The sequence below is a fragment of the Microtus pennsylvanicus genome, chromosome 9, assembly GCF_037038515.1.
Source record: "Microtus pennsylvanicus isolate mMicPen1 chromosome 9, mMicPen1.hap1, whole genome shotgun sequence".
Taxonomy (NCBI): Eukaryota; Metazoa; Chordata; class Mammalia; order Rodentia; family Cricetidae; genus Microtus; species Microtus pennsylvanicus.
In genome coordinates this window covers 84,428,705-84,441,856 of record NC_134587.1, presented here as the reverse complement: position 1 = coordinate 84,441,856, position 13,152 = coordinate 84,428,705, and the positions used below count along the sequence as shown (strand labels likewise).

General features: G+C 42.8%; 1 protein-coding gene across 4 annotated transcripts in view; it reads left to right on the top strand.

Annotated features, from left to right (window-relative positions):
• Positions 1–8,894, top strand: part of Fam149a (family with sequence similarity 149 member A) — a 35,858-nt gene extending 26,964 nt beyond the window's left edge. For all 4 annotated transcript variants that reach the window (XM_075986633.1, XM_075986636.1, XM_075986635.1 and 1 more), the window contains 6 exons: positions 1,626–1,738; positions 2,023–2,226; positions 2,673–2,793; positions 3,971–4,099; positions 4,186–4,264; positions 6,342–8,894. In XM_075986633.1, the coding sequence (XP_075842748.1) occupies positions 1,626–1,738; positions 2,023–2,226; positions 2,673–2,793; positions 3,971–4,099; positions 4,186–4,264; positions 6,342–6,415 (720 nt within the window). In that variant the 3' untranslated portion in view covers positions 6,416–8,894. The remainder of the gene's footprint in view (positions 1–1,625; positions 1,739–2,022; positions 2,227–2,672; positions 2,794–3,970; positions 4,100–4,185; positions 4,265–6,341) is intronic.
• Positions 8,895–13,152: the final 4,258 nt, after the last annotated feature.

Sequence of the window (13,152 nt, the reverse complement as noted above, 5' to 3'; positions counted from 1 at the left end):
GTCATGAACCATCATTGTTTATGTTACATGTACCCCATTATTTATATTTATACTATTTATAGTACATGTACCCTATTAGATGTTCTGAGGAAGATAAATGGTTGAAAATGAAACTAGTCACTAACCCAATGAAGCAAAACTATAACCCAGGGTCAGATACCAAACATTCTGTGAGGGACGGGGAAGGAAAGAAGAAAGTGAGGAAGGGGAGGGAGGGAGGAAATTAAAGACTTGAGAAGAGAAGTGTGTGTCTTGATTAGAGATGGAAGGTTGAGTTTTTTGTAGGTGACACCCAAGCAGGGATGTGAAGAGATGGGTGGGGTTTGGGTTAGGCCAATTCACACCCGGTAGGGTTGTGTGTCAGTGAAAACCGATGTATCTGAGACCAGCACTTGGACTGAGAGTTTAAATGACAGAACGGGAAACCACAGGGCACTGGAGCAAACTCAGGGGGTTTGGAGTTAAGAGACATGTGTGAGGTCTTGTTTCGGATGTTAGCTCATCTACATATCAGTCTCCATAAGTGTTGAGAATAAGGATATACGGTCTAAGAGTTGTTCTCAGGCTCACATGCTAGGAATAAGAGAGAGCTCGCAGCACAGACTCTGGACACAAGCCCTAAATGCAGTTCTCCATAGTTTCGTCTTTGTTTAGAGATGGAGTAGCAGATGAGGCTAGAGAAGATTGATTTGTTCATGGGATTTCTTCAGGGCACCAGGAAGTCTGAACATGATGCTTGACTCAGCCCATCTGTGTTAGTGAGCAGAGTAAAAGGATGCTTTGTCGTTTGTGTGCATGAGCTACACTCCCTTACCCCTCCCCCACCATACACACATACTCATATACAAGAAGAAGCGGCACAGTTGCTTGTAAAGTGGCCAAGGGTTTGTGCTTTACACTAGGGTTCAAGTCTGGAGCCTGACATAACGTGAGACCCTTTCTTGCAAAACCTCATTGTCATCTGTGCAGTCGGAAGATCTAAGAATGAATGGAGTTCAGCCATATACTAGTGTATTAAGTAGACCCTTGGTATTGGCTTCTGTTATAATCATTTACTTATTCCACCTGATCAAATTGCTTTAAATCATAAGTTTTATGGGGTCCAGAGAAAAAAATTTCATGTCTTTTACAAAGTTGTGTAAGCCTAAATGATGAATAAGATTTGTTAAACTGAGAAAGAAAGAAAAAAAAATCCCAAAACCAAACAAAAAACCAAAGCAACAGCAACGACAACAAAAAGTAGAGGAGAAACACGCATCTGGCTTGGAGTACATAAACTGAAAACTTTATAAGACTGAACAAAAATGGATTTTGTAGTTTGGGATGAAGCTGTTTCTGCTGTGTTTGCTGTCTAGCATAAGGCCTTTTTGGAAATAACTTTTGAAGTTGCTACTTGCTTGCTACTGCTATTTGTCTCTGATACATTCAATATGATATGCCTTGTTTTGTTTCATATGGATATGAATTCTATAAAGTTAGCATCTAGAGTTATATTTATTTATAAAATGCTACCACTGTTACGTTTTCCCTCTAGCTAATCGATGCCATTTGCTATCTGCGGATTTCCAACAGGGATCCATTGACAAAATGGCCGGCTATTGATTAATGCTATATTCTGTTTTCAGTTTTCTCAGCCCCATCGCTTTTCCAGCAACTTCTATAGTGACTTGAGCGGTGTGATGACGATTCAAGCCAAACCGCTTCAGCAGAGACCCACCTATTTTGCGGATAAAACACAGTAAGTATTAAGAAAGAATTACAGACCATGCAAGGGCAGAAGCAGGTTATTCCAGTTTCAGCCACAAAATAATCTCTGTTGTGTATTAGTTTAGAAGAGACGAGGAAAGGGAATCATGTCTTGGGCTCCATCCACTATTGGATTACCAATCTTGCCCCTCCTGCTTTTTCCTCATTGGCAGAGCAATGGAAATATCATTCTCCGGAGACTGTGTTTTGTTGCTGTGTGTTTCCTGTCTTCAGGAAACTTAGGTGTAAGTCCTTAACTGGACTTTTCTTCCCCAGGAATGAGCAGGATGACAAACCGTCTGGTGGAGGGATCTGTACATCTTCACGTCACCGACTGGGCCGCATCCCAGACTCTCGGGGACCGCAGACTTCTGCCAAGAAAACACCAGTTCACAGGAGACTACCTTCAATTGCTTCAGACCCACAGAGACTGAGAACCCCCACCGTCTATAGTGATGAAATCCTGAAAGGAACCAAACTGTGAGTCTTGTTTCTTTCCTGGTAGAATGGTGGCCACAAGGGCCAGGGGTGCTTGTCAGTCAGGGTAGATGAACTGGTCCGTCTGGTAAAAGGGTCCTCCATCAGATTTCATACCTTATTTTATGTTGGATCATGCTGCAGGGTTGTGTGGCTCTCACTTGCATTTGTCACTAACTTGTCAGATCCTCGGGGAGGATCTCTCCTGAACACGGAAAGTCTGCACACTTCCTAGCGTGGCGGTGCACTCAATAGATGCAGCTTGATATTTATTGCGGAGCACGGTCAATGTGAGTGCCGTTGACTGCCCTGGCTTCATATTTGTCTTCCTGAAATGCAGCTTGCAGTCATGAGCACTGTTATTGGAAGCAGCTGCAATCATTAGCACCGATTGTTGCCTTCTCTTCTGCGTCCTCCGGTGTTCACTTGGATGCTGCTGTGTTTTACAGGCAAACTGGCATTGACCACCTGCCCTCCTCAGCAGTTCCAACCTCCCGGAACCGGTTACCCCCGATAGGCTCCGAGGCTGTGGAGCAGAACACAGGAGCTTCCGGATCCCGCCCTATTTCTGTAAGATGAATTCTACTATAATTTCAGCTATTTACATAGTCTATGGGAAAATAATCTTGGCACTCAGGGAAGTCAGTCCGACTGAATGTGATCTAGTTAGCTGTGTTTAACGTGCCTTCATAATCTGCTTCTAGAAACTGAATCACTTATGAGAGTCTAGAAAGAGTGAGAAGACTGATGAATTATTTTATGAAGGAAGCCTCAGCTTGAATGAAATTAGAAAGTCCAGGCATCCAGGAAAGACCCCAAACTCTGGCTGGCATAGTAAAGTCATGAGCACAAAGGGCAAGAGGCAGACAGCTCTGCAGCTTAGTGTGGCCAGATAGAGCCTGTGATTTGACACAAGTTATTTCAATGGCCCCAAACGTCAGTTCTCACTTCTTTAAGGGAGTAATACTCCCGTATGAAGGAGTCCTTACAAGCATTAGATGCGCTCATAAACTTTAAATGCCTTGCACAAAGTAAGAGCTCGGCAAATTGTAACTGGTGTCCTTTATATCTGCTCCCATTTTATAGCTGACCTTTTCCATATGTGTGCAGGGCACAAGCCAAGAGCTCAAGCCCAGCTCTACCACACAATGACAGGGCTGGGGAAGAAATGCTACTGGCAGTGTGTATAGGCAGGCCTCTCCCAGGCTTACAGAGGCCCCCTCTCTAATCTGATATAAACAACTTGTATCTGCAGGACACACAAGGGTCCCAGGTGTAGGAATGTAAAGCTGAGAGAAAGAAAACAAAAGCTGAGTTCATCTCACACACATCTTAAACAGCACTGGGACCCATTCCCATAAAGCCAGAGCTGTGCAGCTAGACTGTTTAATCCTAGCATAAAGTCATCAATGCAGGCAGGTGTCACATAAACAAGTCTGTGTTTAAAAATGCACTATTATATTTCTAGCACAATTAAGCATGTACAGATTTAAGTGGTTAAGGTCTCTGGACCTCATTTGCATCCTATTACACTACGGCTTTATTGAATTTAGCGATATGAATACATATTCCACAGACAGACTCATGTTTAGATGTTTCCACAGCAGACCTTACACTTAGCATTGTGCAAATCAAAATATTCGATAAGCGGGTGATTGAGTACATGCGCAAATAATCGAGACACTTGTAGGTTTCTTTTTGTCATTATAGGGATTTTGTTTTAAAGAACATATTATCTTCCATTCAGTACAGGGGAAGGCATCCACAAAACCGTGTGTTCAGTGCAATGCCTGAGACCGTTGAACGGTCACCTCTTCGAGAAAGAACCATTGTCCTGGAACAGCTTTCAAGGCCCAGTACCACACACACATTCCGGGTAGGTTCTGTGTTGTCTCTGATTTCAACTTTAAATAAAAACTGAAAATAGTACAGCTCACCCCATTTTTCTTTTTCTCCTCACAGTCGGACACACCAAGAAAAGGCTCCCTGACTCCCATGGAATTTGTTGCTCACACTTGGACAGGGCAGAGTATTTTGGCAGGTAGGCATCTTTCCCATGTAAAGACAATGGGTGTGGTGACATACTTCTGCCATCTCAGTGATCAGGAGGCTGAGGGAGAGGGTTGGAAAGATGGAGGTCACTCTGGGCTACACAGTGAAGGTGTCAAAGAAAAAAAATGAGGAGGGGAGGGGATGGAGAGAGAGAGAGAACAAACAAACAATAGTGCTATTTAAAAATGTCAGAAAATGGAATCGAAGATTATCCACCTCAGTGTCATTGCTTTGACCACGTAGGAAGGACAGCAGGTGCATGTGGTCCATGGTTGGCCTGACCTCAGACAGCATGCCAGGTGCCAAATGGCAATGGGACATATGCTCTTAATTAACCGGGACCTCACTCTCCTAAAACAAAGACTGCCTTTGGAGGGGTTGCAGTCTCTTTTTCCCTTTGTGTTTTCATTGCTTCTAAATTAAACCCTTATTCTGGATCCTCCCTGGAAATCTAAAGCGACAGTGCTTGAAAAAAAATTAACAGAAGCTTATTAAATGTTTTCTTGTGTAGGGTTTTACATAAAAGCACTTATTCTGGGCCTAGTGTGCTAGTGGCTGAGGAGGGTTCTAGCGGGGATAGGAGCAGTGATGTTTTGATTTTTAAAGTGTTATCCTATTTCCGTCCATGGAGGAAGTATAGCGTGTGGTATACAGATCTGTAAGCTCAGGCATGTCCCAACCACTCTGGGCGAGGTTTCTGTTTATGATGGCATGTGGGGAACAGAAAATCAAGGTGGATAAGATGGCTCAGTGGGTAAAAGTACTTCTTTCTAGGCAAGCCAGATGATTTGAGTGTAATTCCAGGAATCCCAAATTGGCCCCTCACCTCTGTAAGTACACTGTGGTACATGCAGGGACACATACATCACACACACATATACACACAGACACAAACACACAAACACGCACGCACACACACACACAGAATCTCATTATACAGTCCTGGCTGGCCTGAAACTCACTATGTAGACATGGCTAGCCTCGAACTCATAGAGATTCATCTCTCCTTGCCTCCCAAGTGCTAGAGTTAACCACACTAACAACAACAACAAAACCCCAATTTTTAATTGAACATATTTTAGCCTGTGCTTTAAGAACCATTTAGTCTGATGGGAAAGACGGAAAAGGCCATGAGAGAGATGAGCAGAGTTGCCTCTCTCAATAGTCAGGTGCTAAGAGTCACAGGAAGTTTTCGTGGAGATGGATATCACCTGGGGCCTGAGAAGAAGGCTGACCATGACATTGAGGAGATGCTGCTAGTCCTGGTGGCGAGGATGACAGGACTGAAAGGATCTGCTGAGCTCTCTTTGGAGGTGACCTCTGCACCTTGTCCAGTAGACATGTCTCCTCGGTTGTTAGGTATAGAGAGGTAGAGATGAAGGGAGAACTGGGCTCTGGGTTGGCTTTAAATATGAACACCTAATCTTTCAAACATTAAGTCAGCATATTCTCTTATTGATGTTTAGGGTAATTATTATCATTGGTGCTTAGAGGTTTTTGGCATTTCCACAGATTCCAAAGGTTCCTTGGGACCATGTTCCTGTACTTGTAAGGGTTTCTTTTTTTTCCTTTTTTTTTTTTTTTTTTTTTTTTTGGTCTGGCAAGCAGGCATCTGACTTGCTCTGTTTCCAGAACAAAGAGCACTAGGAGCTGCTGTCTTAGCTTTCTGTTTGATCTATGATTGGAAAAGAAAAAGAGATGATTGTTTCCAATAATGGGAGCATTTCTTTCATGGCTGGCACCATGGTTCAGAGATACCTTCATTCTCATCATCCTGGGCATTAGACAGACTTCTGCAGAAAAAGTTCTTATAAATCCCTCAGCTGTGGGAGAATGCATCCCAGGTCCTAGGTTTTGTTGCGGGGTGGGGTGGGGAATTCCTTCTCCTTACTCAAGATTCTAGATGATAGTATTTGCATGTGACTATTTTGTAGTTTATGTAAATATGACATTAGATACAATGTTTTTATTGCTCAAAATATGGTCTGCATGGAGCAGACAGATAATCTCAGGAGGCTGAATTTTAATCTTTTAAGGTAAAAAAGCCTGTGTGTCTTGTGTTTCAGGTTCCCAGTATCTACCTAAATCTTACCAGAGGTCAACTCTGACCGCAAGAAAGAGGTTCCCAGTGGCATCATGATATCACTGCTCTGGAATTATGGACTTGCTGGAACATGTGAAGCCTTGGCCACATCATTTGTCACTGGAAAAGTCTAGGAACAAGTATTACCTGGTGCAGCTACTCACCTCTCTGATAGCCGGAGATGGTAGGGTACCAAGAGAAACACAAGCGAATAAGTAACTTGGTTGTGAACACTTTGCTTTATACAGAGAATACAAGGTGAGCTCCCTAAGCCCTATGGGAAGCTTGCCTGAGGCTCCTTTGGGCTCTAGAGCTCTGCTCAGAAGACCCTAGTTTGTCCCCTGATTCTCTTTCTTCATCGCTTAAACTTACAGCTAGTCTTCACACTAGCTGTGGGTGCGTTCTGTAAGAATATGCCATTGGGTAACATTTTGGTCTCATTCTCTTAATGATGCTGTCAGAAACTAAATAGCAGTCATATTTGAGACTATTTGTCCATTTGAAAAAATATTCTGGTTCTTCTGCTCATCGTGCTGACTTTAAAAATAGTTACTGCATATGCAGTGTATGAAGTGATAGGTTTCATGCTGACAAGGTTTCTCGCAACTTTGTTACCACGTGATTAGTTGCGAAGAGTTGAGAAATGTCTTGCAAGCCAATTGTGTTAAAACACAATGGTAAGCTAGTTTTCATTGTCAAATTTAGACGGTGCATTTAAAAGTATCCTATATTTAAAGCTGGATATAAGCGTAATCGAAATGGTTTGCACACGGTCCTGACATTAACGTTTCAATTGGCGTGTTTGACACCTGGGCTGGGGGAATTGGGGCAGCAGCATCCTGGCTTCCTTCCAACCTAGGCTTTGCTCTGCCGTCACCTCTTCAGCAGAGCCTCCCTGAGCCCTGGCTGAAAGAGGCAGTTGCCCCACCCTCTGCCCATTTCCCTCTTTATTTTTTTCAGACCGTATGTCCCACCTGACTACTGGCAAGGCCCCTTTCTGGTACCTAATCCTGGCTCATTTTCATATACACACATTCCAAGTCAGCATACTTTCTCTCCTTTTTAATTAGAAATTTACACTACATCAACATAAATCTCTCTATCTAAGACAAATCTTACATGCATACACATGTATGCACATACCATGCAATCATGATAAATGGTTTCAGCACATTTGCTGTAAGAAGTGGGGACCATTGTCTATTTAGAGATACTTAGAAGCTGGCCCATCTGTGTAGAGTGAAATCTGCTCTTTACAGAGAACGACCAAGCAGAAGTGACGTTGGTTTCCCCTTCACTCCCTCCACTTATTTCCTGCAGCCCCCAGGGCAGGAGAGAGAATGAACGCGGGTCAAGTGCCTATATTGAGCCTTCCTTTCGGATGGGCACTCTGAGCACCACCTCCTCCTCCTAGGGAGTATGTCAAATGGTCAGTTTCTCACTGCAAACTGACCAAAGCATCTCAAGAATTATGTGAACCATTTCTCAGCGTAAGCTCTGGAGGCTCTGGAGAAAATATCAGTCTTAATGCAACCGTTCTCCACACAGAGGGGTTTCTGGACTGAGGAGTGGCTGGAGTCCTATCCTCCAGGCGCCTGGTTGGCGGCTCTGTGCTGCATCATTACCAGTAGGGGAACCATTGGCTCTGTTCTCTCAGGTCATTCAGCCCACTTCCGGTGAATTCCTAGGTGCCCTCCAACTGTTTCTCCCTCAACCCAAGGTTTAATAAGGGAGTTAGCGAATAGGGCATCTAATCAGATGGTGAGTCTAACATAAGTTACTGTCTTGGAGCCATGGGAGTGATTGAATAGTGGCCTCGTCATGTTTGCCTTCAGAGGTTTGAAGTTGGAAATGTATTGTTTATGTCAGCAAAGTACTGCAGGACAAAGAGAACCAGGGGCAGATTTTACCTTCCAGGCTTTTCATTGGGAAGCAAAAGCACTGCTAGAGGGTGTCTAGACTCAGAGGGCTTACAGATTCTAAAAGAAACCTTCTCCTGGAATTTACTTCATGCCTGTGTTAAAGGTGTTTTGTTTATGGGCGAAATGAAATTTGTAAGTTAGCAAATGACGCTTGTGTGAAGATGGTGCTGTTTAGACTGAAAAGGAAAAGTCGGGGAGTGCTTCTACAATATTCTACTTATGTAAGCGAGTCTCAACTTAGGCTCTCTCTGAAAATATTGAAAATGGGAAATCACTCCTAGAAAAAAAATTCAAGTGCGGTTTAGTGACTCCATGAATTAAAATATCTTTAATTTATCCCAAGCCAAAGAAAGGGTGGAAGAATTTAAAAATAATTCAAGGAAATATACTATTCCATGGAAAATGACTAGATTAATAAAGGATATAAAAGGAAGCAGGGATCTTTATGTTTGTGTTACCCTGAACTAGGATGGAGTTTCGTTACTAATTGCGAGGTCCACTTTTAACGCCATAAGTCATTTCAGTATATTTTTATTATCATTGCTTTCTTATAAGGATGGATGATTGTTCAGTAATTTTAATCATTTAATTTTTAATAAAATATAAAATGTTAAGAGTTCTCAGAATTTCATTGGATTCATAAAAACATCCTTACATTCCCAGTTTTATGAGTTCTGTAACTATCTTTGAGGTTTCTAACACACAGACATTTGTTCTCTCTCTCTCTCTCTCTTTTGAGTTAGAGTATCAAGGAATCCCAGGCTGGCTTCAGATTTTCTATGCAGATGACAGTAGCTCTGAACTCCTGATCCACAGATCTGATCTCCATGGCCAAAGTACTAGAATTAGGAATGTGTGCCACTACACCCAGATTATTTAATTATTTCTAAGCAGACAGTCAATTTTCCCCAGAAATTTCAAAATAGATAGGTAGGTAGGCAGTGTGAGAGTGAGCAAGGCAGGAGAGCGAGCATGGGAGAGAGCATGAGAACGAGAGATTGATTTGTGGAAGTTTCTTTCATAAAATATACACAAAGGAAATTTTGTTTTAGAAAGTGACCCTTCCATGTTGTTGTCAGCAGAAATATATTATTTTTTTCAAACAGTAAACATTTTGGTTAAATGCTTTTCCTGCTGGGCTGAATAATACAAAGGTTTTGCTCACAGAGAATTTAGATTCTAGGGGACAAGATAAGCAAGCAGTCGACAAATTGAATAGAAATGTAGGGCCAGCCAGTGATCAGCGGCACAAAGAAACAAGAGAAGGTGGCCGAGCACACAGTTTCATGTGGTGCAGCCATCCAAGGCTGTACTTCTGAGGTCGTACAGTCAAAGGCCCAGAGATGAGAAACATCAACCATGGGAATATACCTGAGAAGTCTGGAGTGAGACTTAACACACAGGAAGAACACTGGCAGTACCCGAGGAGCAGCAGAGAGGCAAGGAGAAAATGGAGGAGTCATGGTGGAGGCTCAGAAGACGGCATCAGGGAGGTGCCAGGGGTCTCAGGGAGATGCCTTTGCAGCATCATGAAGAGTAGTCAGAAATGTCAAATTACTTAGCTTCTGAGGATGAATGTGTCCCTGGCAAGAAATCCTCATGTTTCAAGTTCGATGGCAGTAGCTAGTCAGATGGGAAGTTGCAGGGCTTTAGATCAATTCTGAAATTGAGCAGGTAAGATGGGATGTGAAGTGTGATTACATAAAGGATCAAAAATGACTCTTGAGCCTTTGCCCTGTCTCTTGGAAATACGATGGAACTAGAAAGAGAGCAAGAAGGTAAGTTTTGGAGCACGTTAGAACACACTGTGCTCTAGAGGATCAGCAGAAGGCTGAAGAGAATGTCAGAGCGTTTGGATATCTGGAGAAGCACAAGCTGGAGGTACAAAGTGAGCGCTGTCACCATGTGCACCTGTCCTAGACCCCACCGAACATGAAAGCCTGATAAGGAAACCATGATCTAATTTATCTACCATACCTGCTAGTTCGCGTACTCAAAGCGTTCTCGGGACACTGACATCTAGCCTACTGTTAAGTCATCTCATGTAAGGCCTTATTCAGTCCCTCCTACAAAATACTGAATACCTGGATGCAAAGTGTGCCGGCAATGCAGAAATCCAGAAATGATGGTTGATAGACAACGCAGCTAGCCTGTTACAGTTACCCAAAATTGTACGGGACTTTTCACCAGCCCTGGAAAAGTCAAAACTTAAAATTCAAGTTTTAAGTTTCTACCAAATACGTTTTTTTTTTCTGTTTTGTTTTTGTTTTTGGTTTTTTTTGACAGGATTTCTCTGTAGCTTTTTAGTCTGTCCTGGAACTCACTCTGTAGACAAGGCTGGCCTCAAACTCAGAGATCCACCTGCCTTAGTCTCCCAAGCGCTGTGATTAAAGGCATGTGCCACCACCACCTGGCCAAATACGAAATTTTTAAAGCATCATTGTAATGTTGAAAAGTCATTGCCAGGCAGTGATCATCAGTACAGTTCATAGATGCTATTATATTGTAAATCGACGGGGTTACCTGAGAGGATGCATGTGGAGAAGTAAGGAGACCATTCTGAATCTTGAACCTTTGAAAATCTGGTTTGCAACTATGGTGTTATATTATAAATGGAACTGTCTTTAACATTCAATGCTCTGGTTTAAGGAGGGGAGCATTTAATGCATCAGTGAAAGTTCTATCAAGTAGAAAAGCCCCCTTTTGTATCAAATGATCTTTGGGAAGGGAAATGACTAGACCCCACACCCCCATGTTTGGTTGGATTAGCTTTGTGAGTGACAACACATGTCACAAACCCACTACCTTCATGTCGGCGATGCAACCACGGGCCCCAAAGAACACCACTACACTTCCTGGTGGGGACTCCAAGGGCAATGATATTGTGTTGTCACCTGTTGTACTGCGGACGCGTATTACCACACATTTCCTACACGTAGTCTGAAGCTGCAGTATTAGAAGGCCACGGTATGAGAAGAATTGTTACCTCAGAAGAAAAAAAACACCTGGAGAACCAATGAAGGGAACAAAGCTTTTATTATATTATAAATTGCCCCATTTTCAATATCTCTCTTGCTGAATGTCTACAAATTGGCTCACCTTCCCCACCCTCCGGCCGCATCTTCAATAGCCACCCTCCTCACTAGTGAAACACTGACAAAGCTCCTAAGCTTGGGTCCAGTCTCTGCCTGTTCCTCCTAAATACACGCGTGTACACTTGAACTACCTTCCTGAGGAACATCGCCTGCGCTCCAAGGAGGGTACCCTAAAGGTCTAGCAGAACTCATGCCTTTCTTTGTTTGGGAACCTCCCTTTGCCCATTTCCTTACTTGTCACTTCCTTGAGGCACACCCCACTTGTGTTTGAAGAGGCGGGTTTACCTTACAATGCTTGTTTGTCCATAGAGATTAGCAGCAAATCACGGAGAGGCCTATCTTCTACTCTGATAGCGGTAATTGACCTCAAAGCTCAGCCTTAGTCCTTTAGAGGGGAGGAAACTAAAACCCGTGAGACATACTTAACAACGCTTAGTAAACATATTATTTCTTAAGGAAGTCCGGAAGTGATTCGATAGTACAGAAATAAAAAAGAAGAAGAAAAAGAAGACGACTAAGTTCCCCTCCTCCAACTACTTCCTTTTGATTGTAGTTGCAAAGAAAAATTTTCTCCCATCTCATTTATATTTTAGTGATTGATATATTGCCGTATGTGCATTACATGCCATAAATATAATAACTACAGCAAATTGGTGCAATTCTTGAAAACAGGCGATTAATATTAAGGCTGAATATATACATCATTTAGCACTTCTACTTCTAGCCATATGTATTCAAATGAAATATGTACATAATTGAGTCAAAAGACATCTAAGAGAAGGAACATTCATAATTACTTACAGCACAGGAGACTTGCAAACAATGGACACACCTATATTTATATTACTATGTTTTATGAAATATATTAATGCTCTACATCACTGAATGAATACATGTGCTAGGTAGCATACCACTTTAAATAGTAATGTAATGATAATATAATAATGCTTGTTTTGCTTTATCACTTATTTTCGTTTGCTCTTTCACTTAGTAGTTTACAAACTTCTCTTCACGTCGGTGCCTACCAATGGCTCTCTAAAAAGTGACTGGAGGGGAGAGAGAGCAAAATGGCTCAGCTGGTCAAAGAAAGAGCTCGCCACCAAGCTTGACCACTTGAGTTTGATCCCCCAGAACCCACACGGTGGAAAGAAATCTATTGTCCTCTGACCTCCAATTAAATAAATTTTAATTGAACTGGAAAATTCCCGGGTTTGTTTTCTATACATCACAGAGGCCACAGACGCGTCTGTGGGTAACCCGCCAAGTCTCTAAGAAAATAACTGAGAAAAACGGGAATCCAAGACATTCTTTGGATTTCAACTTTTCTTGGCACTCTACCTACTGGGCAGGAAGGGACCTTCTACCAGGAGAGGGCACCTCCAGCCCTGCTCTTTGGTAAGGAGAATCGGGTGTAGAGGGAAGAGGGGCGGTATTAGGACTGGACACTTCCACGGGTAATCAGAAAACAGACCCCTGGGGGAGGGAAATCGGGGCGGAGAGAGGGAGTGGATTTCGCTCGCCTTTCTTTTCCGTAGGCTTAGTGATTTTAGCTGCATTTTGACTGCCCGCCATGGCGATTGCTTCCTTACCCTCCGCATCCCTTCTTCCATACTCTTTCGATCTGAACCTTACCTTTCCATCCTTTATTCCTGCTTTCTGTTCCCTCAAGTTCTGACTTTCCTCCATCAGAGGATTTTGGGGGAAGTGCCAAGGTTGCAATTTGCTTTAGCTGCCGTGTCTCAATCGGTCAGCTGACACTCACTGGGAGTGCGGCTTT